Genomic DNA, 25,042 nt, shown 5'->3' on the forward strand with positions numbered 1-25,042 from the left:
CTCAATAGACCAGCCCTCTAATTGAGAACGCAACACTTCATCACTGGGTCACTAACCCTGCGAGTTGGCTACGGATAATCTTTACAATGTTATCTGCTGGATTTTGTTCCTCATGTAGTTATTCTCTTCCTCTCAAGAGACGGAATAAATGCGGTTGAGCCCCTGAGCTCAAGAACTGCACAGGGTTTGTTGGAGGATTAAGTCTGATCAGCCAACCAGCCCAATTCTCAAACGACATTAAGTTGGATTTTTCTGTCAAGCACACCTGCCAAGAAAGCAGCTTCTGTATTTTGGCTAGCTAAACATCTGTGCACTTAATCAGGAGCTGTTTATTAGCTGACACATGCCTGACATTGGCAGGCGTTATTGTCAAGTATGGATCGTTGCCGAATTCCAAGGAAGATCTGGGGAGGAGAGGAGAGGCCATCCCATTTTTGTTACCAAAGGTCGGTACATGAGTTCAAAACAGATTTTGCTTCAAACGGTGAACGATGATTCTCTAGTGTCGTATAAGCAAAAGAGTTGAATTAGTCTCTTTATGTTCATAATGGATAAGCAATGCTGGTATCGGGGTTGAAAAGCTTAACATTTCGGGCTGCACACTCCATGGGTAGAAATAGCTTGTGGTGCGGGATGGTAAAAAGGACATTATTGTGAGTTTTTCAATCTATGTGTTGATGAGAGAGGGGGCGCGCTCAGTCACGAGTGGGGGGGGGGGGGGCTCAGTGATGAGTAGAAACAGAAACTTTCAGCCCATCTACCCAGGCTTGGGAGGCTGGAGTCTAGCCCTTTACCCACCCATCACCTTCAAGCACTGTGCAGAAGTGCAGGCAAATGTTTGTCGAGGAATGTACAACAAATATCACGGATCTTCGACACAATCCAGACATTTACCGCCACTGGTAAGAGACGACTACACCAAAGGTGAGGCTGCTGCCAAATCCAACAATCGTCACCATCAACAAATACATCTGATGTGAAAATCTTACCAAGGGTTCTGAGGAGCGAGGCCTTGGTGTTCATTCTCTTTGCTAACTACTCACAAGAGCAGCTAGTAATCATAAAGTCAACAATCCATCGTCAGTTCATTTCTCCTCGCTATTCCCCCTTCTCCATAACTCGACATTCATCAGCATTTGACAACTAATCATCAGTATCAACATAAGGAATTCTTATTCTTACCATTTCTGTCCATTTGCCTCGTGCTGTTGCACTGTGTAGCCAAACTGTGCATCCGCAGAGCCCCTGATGATTTTTGGCCACTTGGTGTCAATGTTAAACGTGTCAGAAGGAACTGTTGGATGGAAGAAAGACAAACTTACTGCTCACCCTCTTTGACATGACTAGTTTGTAATCACACGCGAACATAATTTGCAAGCATGAGAACCAGAAAAAAACATTTCCTGTCAGGTTTCAACCTAGCGTGGGCAACAATAAAGGATTGAGGTGAGGCACTGTCTGGACACAGAGGGAGTTTCTCTCTGTCTAGAGACAGAGGGAGATTCTGTCTGGACACAGAGGGAGATTCTGTCTGGACACAGAGGGAGATTCTGTCTGGACACAGAGGGAGATTCTGTCTGGACACAGAGGGAGATTCTGTCTGGACACAGAGGGAGATTCTGTCTGGACACAGAGGGAGATTCTGTCTGGACACAGAGAGAGATTCTGTCTGGACACAGAGAGACATTCTGTCTGGACACAGAGGGAGACACTGTCTGGACACAGAGGGAGATTCTGTCTGGACACAGAGGGAGATTCTGTCTGGACACAGAGAGACATTCTGTCTGGACACAGAGGGAGATACTGTCTGGACACAGAGGGAGATTCTGTCTGGACACAGAGGGAGATTCTGTCTGGACACAGAGAGAGATTCTGTCTGGACACAGAGAGACATTCTGTCTGGACACAGAGGGAGACACTGTCTGGACACAGAGAGAGATTCTGTCTGGACACAGAGAGAGATTCTGTCTGGACACAGAGGGAGACACTGTCTGGACACAGAGAGAGATTCTGTCTGTCTGGACACAGAGAGAGATTCTGTCTGGACACAGAGGGAGACACTGTCTGGACACAGAGAGAGATTCTGTCTGTCTGGACACAGAGAGAGATTCTGTCTGGACACAGAGGGAGACACTGTCTGGACACAGAGAGAGATTCTGTCTGGACACAGAGGGAGACACTGTCTGGACACAGAGAGAGATTCTGTCTGTCTGGACACAGAGGAAGATTCTGTCTGTCTGGACACAGAGGGAGATTCTGTCTGGACACAGAGAGAGATTCTGTCTGTCTGGACACAGAGGGAGACACTGTCTGGACACAGAGGGAAATTCTGTCTGTCTGGACACAGAGGAAGATTCTGTCTGTCTGGACACAGAGGGAGATTCTGTCTGGACACAGAGAGAGATTCTGTCTGGACACAGAGGGAGATTCTGTCTGGACGCAGAGGGAGATTCTGTCTGGACACAGAGGGAGATTCTGTCTGTCTGGACACAGAGGGAGATTCTGTCTGGACACAGAGAGAGATTCTGTCTGGACACAGAGGGAGATTCTGTCTGGACACAGAGGGAGATTCTGTCTGGACACAGAGGGAGATTCTGTCTGGACACAGAGGGAGATTCTGTCTGGACACAGAGAGAGATTCTGTCTGGACACAGAGGGAGATTCTGTCTGGACACAGAGGGAGATTCTGTCTGGACACAGAGGGAGATTCTGTCTGGACACAGAGAGAGATTCTGTCTGGACACAGAGGGAGATTCTGTCTGGACACAGAGGGAGATTCTGTCTGGACACAGAGGGAGATTCTGTCTGGACACAGAGGGAGATTCTGTCTGGACACAGAGGGAGATTCTGTCTGGACACAGAGGGAGATTCTGTCTGGATACAGAGAGAGATTCTGTCTGGACACAGAGGGAGATTCTGTCTGGACACAGAGAGAGATTCTGTCTGGACACAGAGGGAGATTCTGTCTGGACACAGAGGGAGATTCTGTCTGGACACAGAGGGAGATTCTGTCTGGATACAGAGAGAGATTCTGTCTGGACACAGAGGGAGATTCTGTCTGGACACAGAGAGAGATTCTGTCTGGACACAGAGGGAGATTCTGTCTGGACACAGAGGGAGATTCTGTCTGGACACAGAGGGAGATTCTGTCTGGACACAGAGAGAGATTCTGTCTGGACACAGAGGGAGATTCTGTCTGGACACAGAGGGAGATTCTGTCTGGACACAGAGAGAGATTCTGTCTGGACACAGAGGGAGATTCTGTCTGGACACAGAGAGAGATTCTGTCTGTCTGGACACAGAGGGAGACACTGTCTGGACACAGAGGGAGATTCTGTCTGGACACAGAGGGAGATTCTGTCTGGACACAGAGAGAGATTCTGTCTGGACACAGAGAGAGATTCTGTCTGGACACAGAGAGAGGTACCGTCTGGACACAGAGGGAGACACCGTCTGGACCTAGCGTGGGCAACAATAAAGGATTGAGGTGAGGCACTGTCTGGACACAGAGGGAGTTTCTCTCTGTCTAGAGACAGAGGGAGATTCTGTCTGGACACAGAGGGAGACACTGTCTGGACACAGAGGGAGATTCTGTCTGTCTGGACACAGAGGGAGATTCTGTCTGGACACAGAGGGAGATTCTGTCTGGACACAGAGGGAGATTCTGTCTGGACACAGAGGGAGATTCTGTCTGGACACAGAGGCAGATTCTGTCTGTCTGGACACAGAGGGAGATTCTGTCTGGACACAGAGGGAGATTCTGTCTGGACACAGAGGGAGATTCTGTCTGGACACAGAGAGACATTCTGTCTGGACACAGAGGGAGATTCTGTCTGGACACAGAGGGAGGTTCTGTCTGGACACAGAGCGAGATACCGTCTGGACAGAGAGAGAGACACCATCTGGACACAGAGAGAGACACCGTCTGGACACAGAGAGAGAGACACCGTCTGGACACAGAGAGAGATACCGTCTGGACATAGAGAGAGATGCCGTCTGGACACAGAGAGAGACACCGTCTGGACATAGAGAGAGATACTGTCTGGACATAGAGAGAGACACTGTCTGGACGCAGAGAGAGACACTGTCTGGACACAGAGAGAGATACCGTCTGGACAGAGAGAGAGACACCGTCTGGACATAGAGAGAGATACTGTCTGGACGCAGAGAGAGACACTGTCTGGACACAGAGAGAGATACCGTCTGGACAGAGAGAGAGACACCGTCTGGACATAGAGAGAGATACTGTCTGGACACAGAGAGAGATACCGTCTGGACACAGAGAGAGATACCGTCTGGACATAGAGAGAGATACCGTCTGGACATAGAGAGAGATACCGTCTGGACACAGAGAGAGATACCGTCTGGACACAGAGAGAGATACCGTCTGGACACAGAGAGAGATGCCGTCTGGACACAGAGAGAGGTACCGTCTGGACACAGAGGGAGACACCGTCTGGACATAGAGAGAGACACCGTCTGGACATAGAGAGAGATACTGCCTGGACACAGAGAGAGACACCGTCTGGACAGAGAGAGAGACACCGTCTGGACACAGAGAGAGAGATACTGTCTGGACACAGAGAGAGACACTGTCTGGACACAGAGAGAGACACCGTCTGGACACAAACCGCTTTGGAAACTGTTTCGCTACTGTGAAAATTGATGCAATTTATGACTAATGATTTGAAACACAGATGTCACTTGAAACAATGGAGTTTAAATATTGGACAGGTAGAAATCCGAATGCAAAACTACAGAGAATAATTCCCAGGCAGCTGCTCCCATTTTAAAATAAATTGCTTTGCAAGACAAGCAATAGTTTTCTGAGTGAATGAACTTAATTCAAAGAACAAAGAACAAGTTTCCGTTCCAGAGACCAAGGGCGGGATTCACCGGCCGCGCCCGCCCGGCGATAAGAAATTTCCTCCCGAGGTCAACGCACCTTTCCATGGTGCCTGTCCCGCCCGTGACCATCTTGCGGCGGGCGCGGCCGAAGAATCCAGCCCTATGTGCTGACGCTGGGACAGAATCGGTGGTTTTCGACGACAGCTAAATTGGTGCCACTCACGGAGCAATTCAGGAGTTGTTAATGGGCGAGCAGCGGCGCAACGCAGAACACGGCCAATTCCAATGAAAGACGGCAACGGATTCGCCAGGGTCGGGATTGACAGTCGAGAGGCTGACAAGCTGCAGGCGCATATTAGCACTCCACCACCCAGCCAACAAGGCAGTACTGGTTCTGCTGGCGTACGCCCGTTCCGTTGATAGGTTGGCTGGGGTTCGAGAGTACCTTGGTGGGGTGGCCTGGCGGAACCCCCATATGACCAGTGACACAATCAGTTCACAGTGCGCGGTCGCATAGTTGCCTTGCCAGCTGCAGCAATGGTGTTCCATGCCCGTCCACTCCGACCCCACTGTCTGTCTCCTGGTCTCCCCCCTTCTCCACACACACACACACACCCCCCCCCCCCCCCCCCCCCCCCCCCCCCGGCCCTGCCAGAAGCCTCCCAGCCAGCAGCACAACTATCAGCACACTAGTGCATAGGGCAAAGTTGGACACGTTCCGTATCATCTCTCTCTCTCTCTCTCTCCTTCAGCAGCACACGGCACCCGTTTCCTGATTTTTGAAAACACAAGTGAACCTCGCCATCTCCAATTCCTCCTGGCGGAGGTGGAGCATCGCGGAGGCTCCGGAGAATACCGGGTCAGCCCCGCTAATGATATGCCAACGGCGTTTACTGTACCTGCGGAGCAGAACACATTGGTGCCGTTGTGCAGGCACCGAGGCGTGGCATTGGCGCCGGCCACGATTTGGGACCCACGACCGATGGAGAATCCCGACCAGAATATCCGAGTTTCATTTCGTTAAATTGCCCACCTGAGCTAATTGAGTTTTGTGACTCAGCCTGGCCATTCAGAATATTGAGAATACAAGAGTAATTTCTAACAGTAATGAGTGTTAGAATATAACTCAGGGAGGGCTCTACGGGATATCACTATCATACCTCATCTACTGACTGTCCTTCGATGATATCTAAATACATTAGGGTCAACTTCCAAAAGTACCCTGATACCCAAATGCGATTGCCTGTCTAACATGCCATCATCACAGATTCCATGGGCCAGATTCTCCGATTCTGAGGATAAGTCCGGAGGATCTGTGGGGTTTTACATGGATAGAAATTGTCGTCGGCCCCTTATCGATGCTGCGGTGAGGGGCAAGCAGCTGTGCCACGTAAAACGCCTGGCTTCCATCAAATAAACGGCCGGAGAATTGCCGGGTCCGTGGCCGCACATATGCCTGCCGTTGACCTGCAGCGGTCGCGCCGTACACCATGGTGCCGGCCGTGCGCGGACCTGACCTGCCAGACGGTGCCCCCTGGCCACCCCCGCCAGTCCCCCCAGCCTTCGCTGAAGCACCCCCGGCCAGCAGCAAGGCTCCCCCCTGACTGTGGCGGCGCTGGACCGCACATCCCCCGTGCCATCCTTTTACCGGCTCATCGGGGGCAGAGCATCAGGGAAGGGCCTTCAGGTGATATCTTGAGGCCGTCCCAACAGTGTGCGGCGCACACCGTGACGATGCCATTTGCGTAAAACAGGCGGCTCCCCCGATTCCGTCGTAAAAAGGGATTCTCCGCCAGATCGCCGATTACAAAATCGCCGTTGGGAAACGGGTATCTCGCCCCATAACTTTACCCCAATTTCATTCCCTCAAGAGCCACAATCCCTTTCGGACAAAAGGACAAGTTGAGCCAGAGTGTATATTCTCCCACTGTTGACTGAGTTTCCAACACAGATGCTCCTTTCGTACTAGGGGGTGGGAGCATAGTGTTGATGTTCCTGGGCTAGTGACCCAGAATCCCCAATGAATGGTCTGGAGATAAGGAACGGACTTTAACGGACCTGGCGCGGTGGGGACGAGGTAAGATGCGTCGAGCCGTTCAAACGTCCATTAACTTCGGGGAGAGTGCAAAATCCCACCGGCCTGCAAATCCGATCAAGACTTCAAATCCCAGCAGGCAGCAGGGGCAATTCAAATTTAACTAATGAATCTGGAATAAAATATTAGTCTGATTAACATTGACCTTCAAACTTCCAGGCTGTTGTGAAAACCCATCTGATTAATGCCCTTCAGGAGGGGAAATCTGCCAACCTGACTTGGCCTGGCCTACATGTGACTCCAGACCCACAGCAGTGGTTGACGATTAATTGCTCAACTGTATGTATCAAACAAATGCAGATTTGGGAATAACTATATCACAGACTGTAACAGTTCAATACACTCCATTGCAAAGACTGCCTACTTCCACATCGGTAACATTGGGCACGACTTAACGTGCAAAAAACAGAGTCCCCCTTTGGGCACTTACAGTGGGACCTTTCTCGTCGCCTGCAGCGTTGAGAATGACCTCGTTATCAAACGGGACTCTGGCGTTTTTTTTATGGCATCGGTCAGAACGCCCCCCACAGGCTGAGCTTATCTCATTTCCTGCACTGACGGGCTCAGCTGGGTGGCATTGCCAGGCTCTCAGGCCGGCAGTGCCATGGTGTCTGGGTGTCCACAGGAGTGTCAGGGTACCATCATGCCCAGGGGCCTGTAAATTGCTGCAAGACATCCCTGCTCCTGTCTGTTAATCCTCTCACAATTAAGGCCAACATACCATTTGCCTACTTTGCCGCCTGCTGCACCTGCATGCTTACCTTCAGTGACTGGTGTACAAGGACAACCAGATCTTGTTGCACATTCCCCTCTCTCAATCTATAGTCATTCAGATAATCTGCCTTCATCTTTTTGCCACCAAAGTGGATAACTTCACATTTATCCACATTATACTCCATCTGCCATGCAATTGCCCACTCAGCCTGTCCAAATCCTGCTGAAGCATCTCTGCCTCCTCCTCATAGCTCACCCTCCCACCCAACTTAGTGTCCTCTGCAAATTTGGAGATACTACATTTAGTTCCCTCATCTAAATCATTAATATTGAGAATACCTGTGGTCCCAGTACCGATCCCTGCTGTACCCCACTGGTGACTTCCTGCCATTTATTAAAGAAAACTGTTTATTCCAACTCTTTGTTTCCTGTCTAACAACCAGTTTTCTATCCATCTCAATACATTACCCCCAAACCCATGTGCTTTAATTTTACATGCTAATCTCTTACATGGGACCTTGTCAAAAGCCTTCTGAAAGTCTAAATAAACCACATCCACTGGTTCCCCCTCATCAACCTTACTAGTTACATTGAAAAATTCCAGTCGATTTGTCAAGCATGAATACGCTTATGTATTGCTGACTCTGTCTGATCTTGCCATTCTTTTCTAAGTGCTCTGCTATTAAATATTTTAAAATGGACTCTAGAATTTCCCCCACGACCAATGTCAGACTAACCGGTCGATAATTCCCTGTTTTCTCTCTCCCTCCCTTTTTAAATAGTCGGGTTGCGTCAGCTACTCTCCAATCTGTAGGAACTGTTCCAGAGTCTATAGGATCTTGCAAGGTGACCAGCAATGCATCCAATGATTTGCAGATTGCCGACAGGGTAAGCAGACCGAACGGAATATCATGAACAGGACAAGGGTCGTATTTCTTCCTGTTTTATTGGGATGAATAAGAAAAGAAGGGAAGAAGACTGTCTCGTCCAAGAGCTTAATGCAATGGGCTTGTTAAATTGGCCACAGCACGATAAAATCCTGTGCTTTAGCATCTGTCTGTCTGCTGGCTCCTTGCCTTTCCTCCAATAGTCACTTCCATTGAGAAGGTATCATCTTCCTTTTTAAAAGGTGCGCTGTGCGCTGGTAAGCAATCTTTTCCTTCATAGTCCACATTCTGATGATGATCTAACTTGCCAAGATCAAGGAAAAACATTTTTCACTCTAACTTTTCGGAGGGATAGGCAGATCATCACAAGAAGTGCTGGGTTAACTGAAGTAGTGACTTAGTGCTGGACCCACTCCAGCTAGACAGCACTCACAGTCCAAAGCCAAACTGGAAAAACAAATCATCATTCAGCACTGCAAAATGCTGCCAGTCTTCCTGAATTGCACTGTGCGATCATTTTACTAACACTTAACTCTCATTTCTTGAATTCTTTCATTCCTTCAGCTCTCCGTCCAATATTTTCCTTTGTTCATTCAGAATTCACTTTTGCCACCTTCCTACGATTCTGATTTTGTTTCAACAAGGCCGGGTTGGTGAAAATCACTCTAAGGATCACTTGCTGAAAGTCGCAGCCCCTAAATCAACTCATTGGTGCAGTTTCCCATCAAGGCTTCTTCCCAAGGTGAAGTCCATTTCTCTGCATCAGCATCAAACCCTCCAGCATTAAGTTAGGCTGGCATGTTTCAATCCAGTGTTCTCTGCACTCTGCCCCAAATGACTTCTTGGAATGAGATTGCCAATTGCACATTCATTGTGTTTAATTGTGTTCAGGAGGTGAGCATTCAAACATAGAACAATACAGCACAGGAACAGGCCCTTCGGCCCTCCAGGCCTGCACCGATCATGATGCCACCTTTGGCCAAATCCCTCAGCACTTCCTTGTGCCATACTTCTCCATACCCATCCTATCCATGTGTTTGTCAAGATGCCTTTTGAACGCCGTTAATGTATCTGCTTCCACAACCTCCCCTGGCAACACGTTCCAGGCACTCACCACCCTCAGCGTAAAAAACCTGCCTCGCACATCTCCTCTAAACGTTGCCCCACGGACCTTAAACCTATGCTCCCTGGTGACTGATCCCCCCACCCTGGGAAAGAGTACCTGCCCATCCACTCTATCCATGCCCCTCACAATCTTGTAGACCTCTATCAGGTCGCCCCTCAACCTCCATCTTCCTAATGAAAACAGTCCAAGTCTATTCAGCCTCTCTGCATAGCTAACACCCTCCAGACCAGGCAACATCCTGGTAAACCTCCTCTGCTCCCTCTCCAAAGCCTCCACATCCTTCTGGTAGTGCGGTGACTGGGGATTCACTTGTGTTCCTATACATAGGAACAGGCTGAGACTGTGGTTGTTGGGTTAAGAGGCGAATGTCTGTGATCTGTATCTCTGTTAACAAAAGGGCATAAATATTGGCTCCAGTTTTATCCTTCACCATCTAATATTCTGGCATAGAAAGTCACTGGGAACTGGCACATAACTTACGGCCTCCTTCTGCACTGTAATGACTCTTCTTTCCAACCCAAAGAGGCCATTATCCCATCAATTAATCCAGCCCTCGGATCTGAAAGATCAATGAGCATTACAAAGCCACCTCTCCTAAATAAATACTGATATTTCTGGGAACACGCAGCCATGGTGTGAGCCTGTCAATCGAACATGCATCAAACCCATCAATACAGGTTGACTTCACAGATTGGATGGGAAGGTTAAGAACTTGACTCAATTTTCTACCCAAATGGAGCATGGCCCTCTCCGTTGTTGTGTTGGCTAGTGTAGACTTGAGAGATGAACAGACACTTCCAACACTGATGAAGGTTCAACTCAATTTTATTAACTACTTCTAACTAACTAACTAACACACGATGACTGTGGGTCTTATTGATGCTAACTTAAACTAGAGACCTAAGCCTTGTCCGAACCAGTTGATTCTCTCAGCACGTGTTGTGAGTCTGTGCTGGGCTGGATGAGTTCTTGTTACACTGAGAGGCAGCACCCAGAATGAGCGGGAACCGTGGTGCCCTCTGCCTTTATAGTGTGTGTATTCTAACTGGTGATTGGCTGCGGTGTTTGTACATGTTGATTGGTCCCTGCGTGTGTCTATCAGCACGTGTCTGCACCATAATACACTGGTGTATATCATGACATCCGTGTCAAATAACATCCTTTGGGAAAGGTGTGAGGATCCTAGGGATGGTGTGGAAATTTAATAGAATGGTTCCAGGGATGAGGGATTCTATCTCCAAGGTTAGATTGGTGAAGCTGGGGGATTCTCCTCAGAACAACGGAGATTAAGGAGAGATTTGATCGAGGTGTACAAGGTGATGACAGGTTTAGATAAGGTCGACAAAGAAAAACTGTTCCCATCAGCTGATGGAACAAGTCAAGGTGATGCAGATTGAAGGCGTGGGACAAGAAATACAGGGGAGATGAGAGAAAGAATGTTTAGAAGAAGTGAAATCATAAATCTGAGAATTTACAGTGCAGAAGGAGGCCATTCGGCCCATCGGGTCTGCACTGGCCCTTGGGAAGAGCACCCTATGCCCCACACCTCCACCCAAAGGAGGAACTTGTCATAACCCTCAGGGGACCACGAGGACGACCCATCTGATCTCCTGTGGGGCCTGTGGAATACGAGCTCCCCGCTGAGGGCTGGGGGGGACATGGGGGGGTGGGGGGGGGGGGGGGGGGGGGGAGTCTAGCAGCTGAGTCTCCTGAAACTAACATTTCATAGGCGGCCCGGATTGGGACTGCCACGATCGCCAATCCCAGCTATGTGCTCTGTATCTTTACTTTTGCCTTAAGAATAAACCTGTGTTTGTGTCACCTTCTCTGGTCTCCTGCCGATTTGAGACACATCAGAAACCGTCAATCAGATTGGGTGTGTTCCCAGAGCTTGAAATACAGTCGAATCAGGTTTGTGCAAGTTCACTGATTCTGACCAGTCGTGTTGACATCTTGTCATGTGCTCAGCTGGCGATACTCCTGTGAAGAGTGCAACATGCCTGGTCACTGGCCAAAATCGATCCAAAGTGTGTTCAGCTCCCACACACACACTTACACTTTCACACACACTCCAGCAGACACAAACTTGTACACTTTAGCCCCCTTTTCAATTGTCAAAGTCCGATCGCCAGCCAACTCCGCAGCGGGTCAAGTTTGCACCAGACAGGCTGGCCAACGTGGTGTAGGGCACTTCCAGAAACGCTCCACTGCAGCTGCCAGAGGCACATGAACAGCTAACTAAAGACCAGCCATTGACGTATGGCTCCGTTCCCAGGATGATACAACACCCTCAAGAGAGGAGGGACAGGGAACGGATGACTTGCATTTGCAAAGCCACTTAACACACCATCCCAAAGTGCTCTGCAGTCGTTAAACTACTTTTGACATGCATTCGGTGTAGAAAATGTGGCAAGAAATTTGCTACATTAAGCTCCCACAAACGGTGATGTGAGAACGATCAAATAATCTGTCTTTGTGAAGTTCGGTGAGGGACACTGGGGAGAACTCTTTGGCTTTTCCTCGAAACAGTGCACCTGAGAGACTTTTGATTTTTGAAATCTCACCCAGAAAATGGTACCTGTGACAGTGCAGCCGCCCCTCAGTATGGCACTGGGAGCGCCTGACTTGACTTTATGCTCAAGTCTCTGGGAAGGGATTTGGACCATTAAACTTTCAGCTCAGATGGAAGGTTGGTGCCGAGTGGTTGTCCAGAGGAGTTTATAACGCGTAAGTGTAACAAAGTTGCTTCTCGGGGGGTTAAACTACGATGAACGAGAGCAGCAGGCCAGGGAAATAGAATGATGCCTGCCCAGTCAGCGTGTCCCGTGGCTCTGCGAAACTCTTGCTCAGTTGAGCCGTTACATATAACTTTATTGGGGTGATTCTCACACCTGTTCAAATAGTGGGCGCGATACAACGGACTCGTTACGCCTGACTCGGGATGCTTCTTGTGAGGTTAACAGAGCTCGTTACGCCTCGTGAGATCTAACCCCATCTCGTGCGACGTCGCGATCTGGATCCTGCCCACACTGGGCGAGTTCCAGATTTGCATATTTAAGCGTGCAGTTAAGCGCACTTAAATATATTCGCACAGTCGTTACCCAAGGCGCGAGACCCAACGGCCCAGCTTCCGAGATCCCCGAGTGGGCGCCGTTTAGCACTGGTTTCTCCCAGGCGATCGGGGGCCCCTGGGTGGTTTGGCTCTGGGCAGGGTGGTACCCCGGCACCACTGATGCCACCCGGGCAATGCCAGGGTGCCCAGGTGGCACTGCTAGGCTGAGCAAAGAAGGTGACCAGTGTGAGAAGGGAGGTGGTCAATGCAGGGTTGTGGGTGTTGTACCTTAATGCGCGCAGTACATGGAACAAGGTAAATGAGCTTGTTGCGCACATTGAAATTGGCCGGTACGATGTTGTGGGCATCACAGAGATGTGGCTGCCAGGGGATCAGGGCTGGGACCTAAATATCCAAGGATATGTGTCCTATCGAAAGGAGAAGCAGGTGGGCAAAGGGGGCGGGGTTGCATTGTTAATAACGAATGAAGTTAAATCGATAGCAAGGAGCGATATAGGATCAGAAGGCAGAGAATCAGAGTTAAGGAATCGCAAATGTAAAAAGACCCTGATGGGAGTTATGTACAGGCCCCTTAGCAGTAGTCAGGATGTGGGGCAGAAAATAAATCAGGAGCTAGAAAAGGCATGTAAAAAAGGCAATATCACAATAATCATGGCGACTTCAATATGCACGTGGAAGTTAGACAAAGGAGAACCAGTGGATGTGATTTATTTAGACTCCCAGAAGGCCTTTGATAAAGTGCCGCATAGGAGACTGTCAAATAAGTTAAGAGCCCATGGTGTTCAGGGTAAGATCCTGGCATGGATCAAGGATTGGATGACTGGCAGAAGGCAGAGATTGGGGGTAAAGGGATCTTTTTCTGGATGGCAGCCGGTGACTAGTGGTCTGCCTCAGGGGTCTGTGCTGGGACCACAACTTTTTACAATATACATTAATGATCTGGAAGAAGGAACTGAAGGCACTGTTGCAAAGTTTGCAGATTATACAAAGTTCTGTAGAGGGGCAGATAGTATTGAGGAAGCAAAGGGGCTGCAGAAGGACTTGGGCAAGCTAGGAGAGTGGGCAAAGAAGTAGCAAATGAAATACAATGTGGAAATGTGTGAGGTTATGCACTTTGGATGGAGGAATTTAGGCATAGACTATTTTCTAAATGGGGAAATGCGTAGGAAATCAGAAGCACAAAGGGACTTAGGAATCCTTGTTCACGATTCCCTTAAGGTTAGTCGGCAGTTAAGAAGGCAAATGCAATGTTAGCATTCATGTCGAGAGGGTGAGAATACAAGACTAGGGCTGTACTTCTGAGGCTGTATAAGGCTCTGGTCAGACCCCATTTGGAGTATTGTGAGCAGTTGTGGGCCCCGTATATTGAAACTTACAGAATGTTGCGAGGCCTGGATAGAGTGGACGTGGAGAGGATGTTTCCACTTGTGGGGAAAAACTAAAGCCAGAGGACACCGTCTCAGACTAAAGGAACAATCCTTTAAAACAGAGATGAGGAGGAATTTCTTTAGCCAGAGGGTGGTGAATCTGTGGAACTCTTTGCCGCAGAAGGCTGTGGAGGCCAAATCACTGAGTGTCTTTAAGGCAGAGATATATAGGTTCTTGATTAATAAGGGGATCAGGGGTTATGGGGAGAAGGCAGGAGAATGGGGATGAGAAAATATCAGCCATGATTGAATAGCGGAGCCGACTCGATGGGTCGAGTCATCTAATTCTGCTCCTATGTCTTATGGTCTTATGGTCTTGCCCGTGCCGGGGATCGGACGTGTGGGTGCCCTTCCCTTATGAGGTGGAGTGCAGAGGGCTAGAGGACCCCCTAATTAGTAAGATGAGGTGTTGGAGGGGGGTCCGCAGGCCACGGTGGGCGGGGGGTCCAGAGATCCAGGTACCATTTTTCCTGCAGTCGTGAGCCGAGCTGGTCAGTGCAGGAAACGGGACTAATTGCGGTCTGGGTGGGGCCTTCGTCGCCGAGGCCCCGAAACGAAGCAGAGTTAGATGATGAGGAGGTAAATATCGGCCATGATCGAGAGGCGGAGCAGACCCGATGGGCCGAATGGCCTGATTCTGCTCCTACATCTTATGGTTTTATGGTCTGATAGCGGGATCAGCCTCGGCCCTGCAAGCGCGGGAAACACCCGGTTAAATGTCGCCCGAAACGGGACTGTTTTATTTCCGTTAAATCACAGCCGATATCTCCGAGAAACAGCCTGACTGAGCTGTAAGTGCCAAACCGAGAAGTGCAGCAGGTTTCTGAGACTGTCACTGGGATAGCGGAGTTCATTAAGCAGCCAGAAAGTCCGTTCTATGACATTGGCCTTCCAGACTCTAATGTTAAAAACCGTGAGAATATGAATATTTTTGAGCATTTTAATCACAAGCTGTGTGAGTTTATCTGACAAAAGTGAGATTTGAAGTACGCCAATACTGGTTAGATAAAAAGTGTGCTGACACCATGCTGTACCAGGAAACTTGTATTTCTCTTTAAAATATAGTTTAAAGGCAAACTGGACTGAAATTTCTCCTCAATAGTTTTGGTAAAGCAATGAACGGTTGACGGATAGTTTTATCTCCTATATCTTTTGGTTTTCATGACAAACTTTCCACTGTAGCTGACAAAGCTATTGCAGGTTGAAAATCCCTTATCCAAAATGCTTTTGGCCGAGTGTGTATCAGATTTCGGAATTTTTCGGATTTTGGAATGTACTGTGCAGGTGTGGCGCGCATTGGGAACTTTGCATGTGCGGAATATTGGGAACTGAGTACGAACGGAATGTTGGGAACTGCGCATGTGCGGTGCGCATTGGGAATTTCAGATGTGCAGAGCATTGGGAACTGCGCATGTGCAGCGTGCTCAAGAAAAGTGTGGATTTCGGAATGTTTTGGCTTTTGGAATTTCAGATAATGGATGCTCAACCTGTACTTCACTTGCACCACACAGGGTACATCAGCTGTATCATAAATAAACCAGCACATTATCATCAGGAATACCCAGAGCACAACAACTTGCATCTTTCACATGGTAGAATATCCCGTAGCATTTCACAAAATCTGACCCTGAGCCACTTTGGTGACCAAAATCTTTGTAAAGGGGGCATGTTTTGAGAGAGCGACTTTATGAGGGAGAGAGGAATGAACAGACAGAGATATTGGGGAAGGTATTCCAGAACATAGAGCAACTGTAGGCATGGCCACCATTGGTGGAAGAATAGAACTCGGAGCATTCTCAAGAGGTTGGAACTGCAAGTGTGCAAAACTCCTGGAGCGTGGTAGGGCTGAATGAGGCGACAGAGAGAGGGAGGGATGCGGCTTGGAGGGATATGAACTCCAGGATGAAGGCTGAGGCGTTGTCTGCACTGGGAGCCAATATAGGTCAGCGACCACAGGAATGATAGCCGAATGAGACTTGATGCATATGGGTGGTAGAGTTTAGGATGTAAGTGTTAGACACAGGCACTGACAGCACCTCCGCCTGCTGGCCTGCTACTTTTGATCTGGTGTTTGGACAGGTTTATCTTAATCCTTTTTCGTGAAACTCTGCAGTCCATGTAGTGAAGGTGGTCCCAAAGTGAAATTATTTAGTGAGTTCCAGGATTGTGACCCAGTAAAGATTTATCTCCCATCAGTTAACCAGAGAGCCTCATGATTTCAGAGACGTTTATCAGATCGCTCTGCTGGCCAGGGTATGATTAGACCACTTCCGGACTATTCGTTTAAAACAACTGAGGAAGCCAAATTCTTTTGTTATTACGTGGAATTCCTGGCTTTCTCCCAGTATGTTGGGAAACCGCGGTCTGCGATTCCATACTTCTATTTCCATGAGAATTGCAAACAAATGCGGCCTGATTCTCCGTTGTTGAGGCAAAGGGCTGGATTCTCTGATTTTGCGGCTAAGTGCTGACTGAAGCCGGTGTGGAAAAGGTGGCGTTTTATGACGCCAAAATCGGCGTTGATTCCTCACCGATTCCGGGACCAGTGAGGGGCTAGCAGCCGCCCGCGCCGGGTAAAACTCCTGGCTCCCGCGCCAAAAACGGTCGGAGGATGGCCGGGTAGTCGTGCATGCGCACGGCGCCAACCTGCAGCGGTTGCACCGTACAACATGGCGTCACGCGCGGACCCGACCTGCCAGATAGTTCCCTCCTGTACCCCCCCATCCACCCCCGGAGCATCCTCCACCAGTCCCCCCAGGCCCTGCCGAAGATTACTGCCTGACCTGGTACCAGGTAACAAGGAGGGCACTTTGCTGTAGAAGTGGCACAGCAGGGTTATTGCATGAGATAGGAAGCTGAGGCCCCCTCTGCCCTCTTGGGTTGGCACAAAAGATTTCCCGGCAACGCTTGGAGAAGAACATGGGAGTTCCCCCGGTGCCCACGCCAATGTTTAACCCTCAGCACCACACACCACTAAAGCAGATCGCCTGGTGGGAGCTTCCTTTGCATGAATTGGATGCTGTGCTTTCCCACATTACAATAGGACCTACAATTCAAAATACTTCATCAGCTGTCAGGCACTCAGGGTCACCCTGAGGGCATGAAAAATTCCCAAGCCTTTGCTTTTTCCAGAAAGTTCTAATGGTTGGAGAAGTGTTGCTGCTTTTTGATGGTGTTAAACACTGGGACCATGCCCCCCCCCCCCCCCCCCCCCCAAGAATAAATGGACTGTGCGGAGGCCAGCCACTGCCCAGTGTGACTTTAAGGCCAAGTGCCGAATTATGAACTAATTATGAATGCAGTCAATCAGGATGGGATTTATTGGGCCCAGCACGGCTCGGCCAGTATTTCTCCCAAACCACAATCCTGCACACATCACAACACCACAGCCCTTTCTCATTAAGTGAGTTAGTTTTTGAGTTTGCTGTGTAGCCACTTTACATCCACTCCAGTTCGCCCTCAGCATGTGTGACATTCTTTAGCTTTTACGAGGAAGAAATTTGCCCAATTTATTTTTGTTCGACAAATGCATTTTTCAAAGAAAATGCCCTTCTGGGCATGATCTGGAGTATTTGCTAACTGGGGGGAACAGTCAAAGTGAACAGTACAGATTCAGTTCAGAGGTTGCTAAGCAAGCAGACAAGAAGGCAGTAGAGGGTAACGATAATCAATTTAGGTGAGGATAGGTTGGGGAGGCTACAGTGGGGCATAAACAAAACTATAATAATCATTTTTATTGTCACAAGTCGGCTTACATTAACATTGCAATGAAGTTACTGTGAAAATCCCCTCGTCGCCACATTCCGGTGCCTGTTCGGGTGCACAGAGGGAGAATTAAGAATGTCCAATTCACCTAACAGCATGTCTTTCGGGACATGAGGGAGGAAACCGGAGCACCCGGAGGAAACCCACGCAGACACGGGGAGAACGTGCAGACTCCGCACAGACAAGTGACCCAAGCCGGGAATCGAACCTGGGACCCTGGAGCTGTGAAGAAGCAACAGTGCTAACCACTGAGCTACTGTGCGTCAGAAAACCTAGGGCCAGCTCATTCAAACATGTAATGGGCAGGTATGAAAATGATATGGATAAACCCTTACCCTTCGTCAGATCTGGAAATTCCTGGGGGGAAAGGAGCCATTCCAGTCCCAGTTGGGTGATTATCTGGGAAATGTATTTGGAATGGGGAGAGAGTGGGGAGACCTATTGGGTTGACTCGGCGTTGTGTCACCGAATCACATGGCTTGTGTATAAAGAAATGCTTTTGTTTATAAATTACCACTTCACATTGAGGAAACATCTCAAACCATTTCACATGAACTGGTTTCTGAAGCATTGTGACTGCTGCAGGCTTCGTAAACATGATGGAGAAACATTTTACATCTGCTCATTTCCCCCGATTAGTACGAAGTTTCTCATTATTCGTTTATGGAACGTTGGTGTCATTGGATAGGTCAGAATCTGTTGCCCATCCCCAAATTACCCTTGAGAAGGTGGTGGGTGAGTTGCCTTCTTGAACCGCTGCAGTCCGTGTGGTGTAGGTACACCCACAGTGCTGTTAGGGAGGGAGTTCCAGGAATTTGACCCAGTGACATTGAAGGAACGGCGATATATTTCTAAGTCAGGATGGACTGTGGCTCGGAGGGGAACCTCCAGGTGGTAGGGTTCCCAGGTGTCTGCTGCCCTTGTCCTTCCCAATGGCCGAGGTTGCGGGTTCGGACGGTGCTGTCTCAGGAGCCTTGGCGAGTTATTGGCATCTTGCAGATGGTACACACGGCTGCTACTGTGCATCAGTTATGGAGGGAGGGAGTGTTCAATGAGTAACAGGACCCAAGTTCACCACAGGCATAAGGATGTCCTGCCAAGATTATTCCACTCACTCAGTGCTGATCACTGGCCAAGAATGAATGGCTTTCTACAAAGATCTAGGCACACCAACTTCTGAAAGGCAGGTGAATTTTAATGTTAAAGAAGAAACTATGGACCATAGAGGAACTGATGCTTGTAATATACGGTCATAGGAACAGGAATAGGCCATTCAGGCCCTCGAGCCTGTCCCACCATTCAATGAGATCATGGCTGATCTGTGGCCTTAGTCCATTGGCTGGATTTTCTGATCGCCGGCGCCGAAATCGCGTATGGCGATCGGCCGGAGAATCCATTATTACGCTGGAATCAGGGGAGATGCGCCGTTTTTTCCGATGTTCTGCCCCCTCAAAAATGGCGTGCTCGAGGAGTGCGTCATCTGAGACCCAGCCCCGATGCTCTGTCCCTGATGAGCCGAATCCTCGACGGCGTGGGGCGCGTGTCCTCACAACTTTCGGGGACTCAGCGTGGCCGCTGCGGAATGTGTCCAGTGCCACCACAGTCGGGGGGGGGAGCTGCTTCACTGGCAGGGGGGCTTCAGCGGGGGCTGGGGGGGGGGTCCGGGGATGGCGAGGGGTGTTACAGGGGGGCAGCTTTTGGCAAGCCGGGTCCGCATGCGGCCGGCCCCATGTTGCACAAGCCGCCGCTGTGCCCATGCACAGCCATGGATCCGGCAATTCTGTGGCCGTATCCGCAGGTAAAGACGGGGAATTTACGCACCGCGGCTGCTAGCCCCCCACCGGGTGGAGGATCGGTGCGTGAGCGGCGCCGACTATTTGGTCATAAGACCAGACAGATCCTGTAGATATAGTCACTGAATTGGAGAATCCAGGCCCATATACCTGCCTTTGGCCCAGGTCCCTTAATATGTTTGCTTAATAAAAATGTAACTATCTCCGATTTAAAATTAACAACCTTCCCAACTTCAACTGTTGCTTGTGGGAGAGACTTCCAAACCTCTACCACCCTTTGAATGAAGAAAGGCTTCCTAACATCACTCCTGACTGGTCTAATGTTTAGACTATGGCCCCCTAGTTTTAGAATCTCTAACCAGTGGAAATAGTTTATCTTTATCTAGCCTGTTTTTCCCTGTTAATGGCTGCGATCTAACAGCCTCGTTGCGCCCAACCCGGGACGTGAAAGGCCGAAAAGTCTCGCGAGAGGCTTCTCGAGATCGGAGGTCCCTGGGCTCTGGGCAGGGTGGTATCCCTGATGCCACCCAAGCTCTGTGGCACTACTAGCCTGGCACCCTGCAGGCCATCTGGGTGCCACCCTGGCAGGGCCATCTGGGTGCCCACATGCTGCTCTCAATATGGCAGGGCACTGCCAAGGTGCCATACTGGCAGTGCCAAGGTGCCCAGGTGGCATCTTGCCCATGATGAGGATCGGGCCCAGGGGTGCCCTGCCCTTTTGAGGTGGAATGCGGGGGGTTCGAGGACCCCCTAAATAGTAAGTTGGGGCATGGGGGAGATCCAGGGGCCGTGGTGGAGAGGGTCCGGTGTACCGATCTCTTCCTGCCCTGCTGAGCTCCTTACGTCAGGAAATGGGACTGAGTGTGGCCTTGGTGGAGCCTTCCTCGCCTAGGCCCAGAAATGAACCGGAGTCCCATTTAATAGCAGGGTGGTTCTCGGTGCTGTCAGTGATGGGAAACACCTGGCAAAACGCACCCAAAACAAGACTCTTGTCCCATTTCCATTAAATCGCGCCCAATATCTTGAATATCTCGATCAGGTCATCCCTTTACCTTCTAAATTCTAGCGCAAAAAAAGGACTAATTTGAGTAAACTCTCCACGTAACCTAACCCCTGCATCATTTTTGGAAGCCCGTGTTGCAGTCTTGTACAGCAGTAGGTGTGAAGTTGAAGTGGAAAGAAGGAAAGACTTGCATTTAAATATTGCCTTCCATGATCTCATGGCCTCCCGAAGGACTTACAGCCAATTAATTGCTGTTGGGGTGTAGTCACTGTTGTCACGTCAAAACATGGTGGCAATTCACCCACAGCAAGCTGCCACAAGCAGCAATGTGATCGTGGACAGATAATCGCTATTTCCTTATTCTGCCTCAGTGCTAATTGAGCAGGACACTGGGAGAATGGTCTGCGCTTCAATGCAGTGCTCCGAAAGCTAGTGTTTGAAACAAACATGTTGGACTTGAACCTGGTGTTGTAAGACTTAGAACATAGAACATAGAACAGTACAGCACAGAACAGGCCCTTCGGCCCTCAATGTTGTGCCGAGCCATGATCACCCTACTCAAACCCACGTATCCACCCTATACCCGTAACCCAACAACCCCCCCTTAACCTTACTTTTATTAGGACACTACGGGCAATTTAGCATGGCCAGTCCACCTAACCTGCACATCTTTGGACTGTGGGAGGAAACCGGAGCACCCGGAGGAAACCCACGCAAACAGGGGAAGGACGTGCAGACTCCACACAGACAGTGACCCAGCCGGGAATCGAACCTGGGACCCTGGAGCTGTGAAGCATTTATGCTAACCACCATGCTACCCTGCTGCCCCTTCTTACTGTGCTCACCCCAGTCCAACGCCGGCATCATAACTGCAATATTGGACCTTGGATTCATGTGGCATTTCATTCGTTCCCCCACCATCTGGCCTGGGCTTGCGAAATCCTACCAACTGTCCTGGCCTGAGACAATTCACACCTCTTTAACCTGGGGTTACCCCTCTCTCTGGATCGGTGAAGACTTAATTACGTGCAAACGCTCGCATTCAACGCATCGTCTTGCATCTTTGACTTTGTCTGCATATACGTTTCTGGAACCTACCTCTTAATTCACCTGAGGGAGGAGCAGTGCTCCGAAAGCTAGTGTTTGAAACAAGCCTGTTGGACTTTACCTCGGTGTTGAGAGACTTCTTACTGCGCTGCAATATTGACCTTGTTATTCTGCTGAAAGTCCTGGAGCAGGATCTGAATGGGTGAGTTTCTGACTCTGAGGTGGGAGTGAGCTACCAACTGGGCTTCAGTTAACAATGTGAGTGATTGTGAGACTACCTCAGGGAGCAGTGAGGTGGGGAGGGGGGGGGGGGGGGGGGGGAGGGGCGGTTCCACACAACGTGCCAATATTCGCTTCGAATGACTGGCGTTTTGTACCGCACGGGATACACGAGGTGCCAGACCCCAACTGTTTCACAAGCAAATAAAATGACTGTAAATAATTTGTTTGGAAGTTTAAAAATTCCAACTATGTTGGGCAGCATAGTAGCATGGTGGTTAGCATCAATGCTTCACAGCTCCAGGGTCCTAGGTTCGATTCCCGGCTGGGTCACGTCCTCCCCCTGTGTGCGTGGGTTTCCTCCGGGTGCTCCGGTTTCCTCCCACAGTCCAAAGATGTGCGGGTTAGGTGGATTGACCAGGCTAAATTGCCCTTAGTGTCCTAAAAAAAAATGTTAATGGGGGTTGTTGGGTTACTGGTATAGGGTGGATACGTGGGCTTGAGAAGGGTAATCATTGCTCGGCACAACATTGAGGGCCGAAGGGCCTGTTCTGTGCTGTACTGTTCTAATTCTAATGTTCGCCCTGCGGATGGGGAAGGCAGGCAGGCAGGGAGAGGTCGCTGTAAGGAGGTGAGCCACCTCACGCCACTGCCCCTGCTGTCTTTCTGCTGTAATCCAACAGTAACAAGCTCTTTTGAACAGGCAGGAGCCTCGCGGGAAGGAAGCAGAGTGGGAGTCCACCTGAGTTTTTATGTTTCCAGTTTCTTTGTCAGCTAGGAGAAGGCCTGGGCCTGGAAGTCACCGCTCCCCTCCTGATTCATGGCCAGTTCTCTGAACCGCAAACCATCGTCGCGCCAACCGGCTTCTCCCCCCCCCCAAACTCCCGGTCCCTTTCAAAATCCGTCTCCCTGCTCCCAATCTTTCCATTGGGAAATCACGGAGAAAACAACAACAACTTACATTCATATAGCACCCTCAACATAATAAAACACTCCAGACACTTTACAGGAACGCCATGAAACATAAAATGGCACGTAAACAGATAAGGCTATGTTAGGGCAAAGAGATAAATTTGAAGGAGTGCCTGAAAGGGGGAAAATGAGGTTGAGAGGGTCAGAAAGAGGGTTCCAGAGGTTAGGGCCCAGGTAGCTGTAGTGATCTGTACATCTGTACATACACCAGGGACTGCAGCACAGATGTAACAGTCGCAGCACCACTAGAGGGCAGCATTGGGAACGGGTATAAAGGGTCCAGCCCAAGGCAGGATGCGCCTCTTGGAGAAGCGCAGAGCTCGGGAGCAGCAGCACACAGAGACTGCTCAGCATAGGCTGTTTACCTTAGGTTTAGGTCATACCTCTTGACTGTTTTACATCTAGTTGAGCTCTGGAAGCAGAACGAACCCTTTGAATAAAGAGCTTGAGTTAACTGTAAGTCTTCAGTCTTCATTCAGACTTAGAGAATAACATAGTAGCTGGAGGCACAGCCGTCAGTGGAATGGTTAAAATCGGTGATGCTTAAGAGACCAGAATTAGAGGAGTATAGACAGCTCAAAAGGTTTTAGGGTTCGAGGAGATGGCAGAGTGAGGAAACTGTGAGGCCGTGGAGAGATTTGCAGTCAAGGAGGAGAATTGTAAAATCAAGGCTTTTTTTTTTAAATTTAGATTACCCAATTATTTTTTCCAATTAAGGGGCAATTTAGCGTGGCCAATCCACCTACCCTGCACATTTTTGGGTTGTGGGGGCGAAACCCACGCAGACACGGGGAGAATGTGCAAACTCCACACAGACAGTGACCCAGGGCCAGGATCGAACCTGGGACCTCAGCGCCGTGAGGCGGTTGTGCTAACCACTGCGCCACCGTGCTGCCCTTAGGCTTTTCTTGATTGGGAGCCAAAGTGAGTCAGAGGGGTGACGGTGGCAGGGAAATCGGTGCACGTTATGACACGGGCAGCAGAGGTTTGGGTGACCGCAGGTTTAGGGCGGGTTTAATTTGGAAAGCGCATCGGAATGGTCAGCCTAGAGATAAGAGCTGAGGGTTTCAGCAGCGGAGGAGCTGAGGGTCAAAGTCAGGTGATGTGATAGAGGTGGAAATAGACGTCGTAGTGAGGGTGCAAATATGTGGACAGTCTGTTATCATCACTGTGGGTCTTTGCTGAAGATGTCCTCGGTCAGCTGGAGGCAAGGCTGTTAGTAAGCTTTGCTGTTATTAATCATTCCTACAGGACGAGGCTTCACAAAGAATCATCTCTCAGTCGGCCCTGTTGTCATGTGACCTTACATCACTGGTGATGTATGATGTCTAATTTACATATTTAAGATCACCTCTTTGCACGACATCTCCTGCCAAGTCTCTGGGCGCGATTTACTGGCCATGTCGCACCGGAATCAGGACATGGCGCGACCGGTAGGTCCATGGAGAGGCATCTTCCGCGATCTCTGACGATCATTGCGCCTCGCAAAGTCTAACGAGATCTCACGAGACATTGCTATCTGGATTCCGCCCACAATGGGCAAGTCCCAGACTTGCAGCGTTAAGTGAGTTTAAAAGCCGTCTTAACTTTGCCAACGCTAGATAGAACCGGTTCCCGGGGTCTACCAACCTTGACAAGGAGACCCCACAAACGGGGACCAGGCAGAATGGCATTTGAAGGGGCACTTTCCCAGGTGATCAAAGGCCCCTGGGTGGCTGGTATCTGGGCAGGGTGGCACCCTGGCACTGCTGATGCCACCCAGGTGACCGGCACTGCTGATGCCAGCCAGGCAGCGTGGTATTGGCACATGGGCACCCAGGCAGTTCCACCTAGGTGCCAGCCTGGCACTTCCAAGATGCCCAGGTGGTACTTCCAGGCTGGCAGGTGTACTGCCAGGGTGCCAGGCTGGCAGTGCCAAGGTGCCCCGTGGCATTGTGCTCACATCAGGGATTGGGTGGGGTGTAGGAGGCTCGAGGGTGCCCTGATAGTTGAGTTGGGGCACTGGGGGGGGGGGGGGGGGGGGGGGGGGGGGGTCCTGGCGTTGCTTCAAGGTTCGAAGGATTGGGGCACCGT

At 49.9% G+C, this 25,042-nt stretch overlaps 1 protein-coding gene across 1 annotated transcript in view; it reads right to left on the reverse strand.

The window, feature by feature from the left end:
• Positions 1-25,042, reverse strand: part of itga11a (integrin, alpha 11a) — a 209,188-nt gene that overhangs the window by 178,093 nt on the left and 6,053 nt on the right. Inside the window, 1 exon segment of the mRNA XM_038813203.1 lies at positions 1,183-1,294. Within this exon segment, the coding sequence (XP_038669131.1) occupies positions 1,183-1,294 (112 nt within the window).

This window comes from Scyliorhinus canicula, chromosome 12 (genome assembly GCF_902713615.1).
Source record: "Scyliorhinus canicula chromosome 12, sScyCan1.1, whole genome shotgun sequence".
NCBI lineage: Eukaryota > Metazoa > Chordata > Chondrichthyes > Carcharhiniformes > Scyliorhinidae > Scyliorhinus > Scyliorhinus canicula.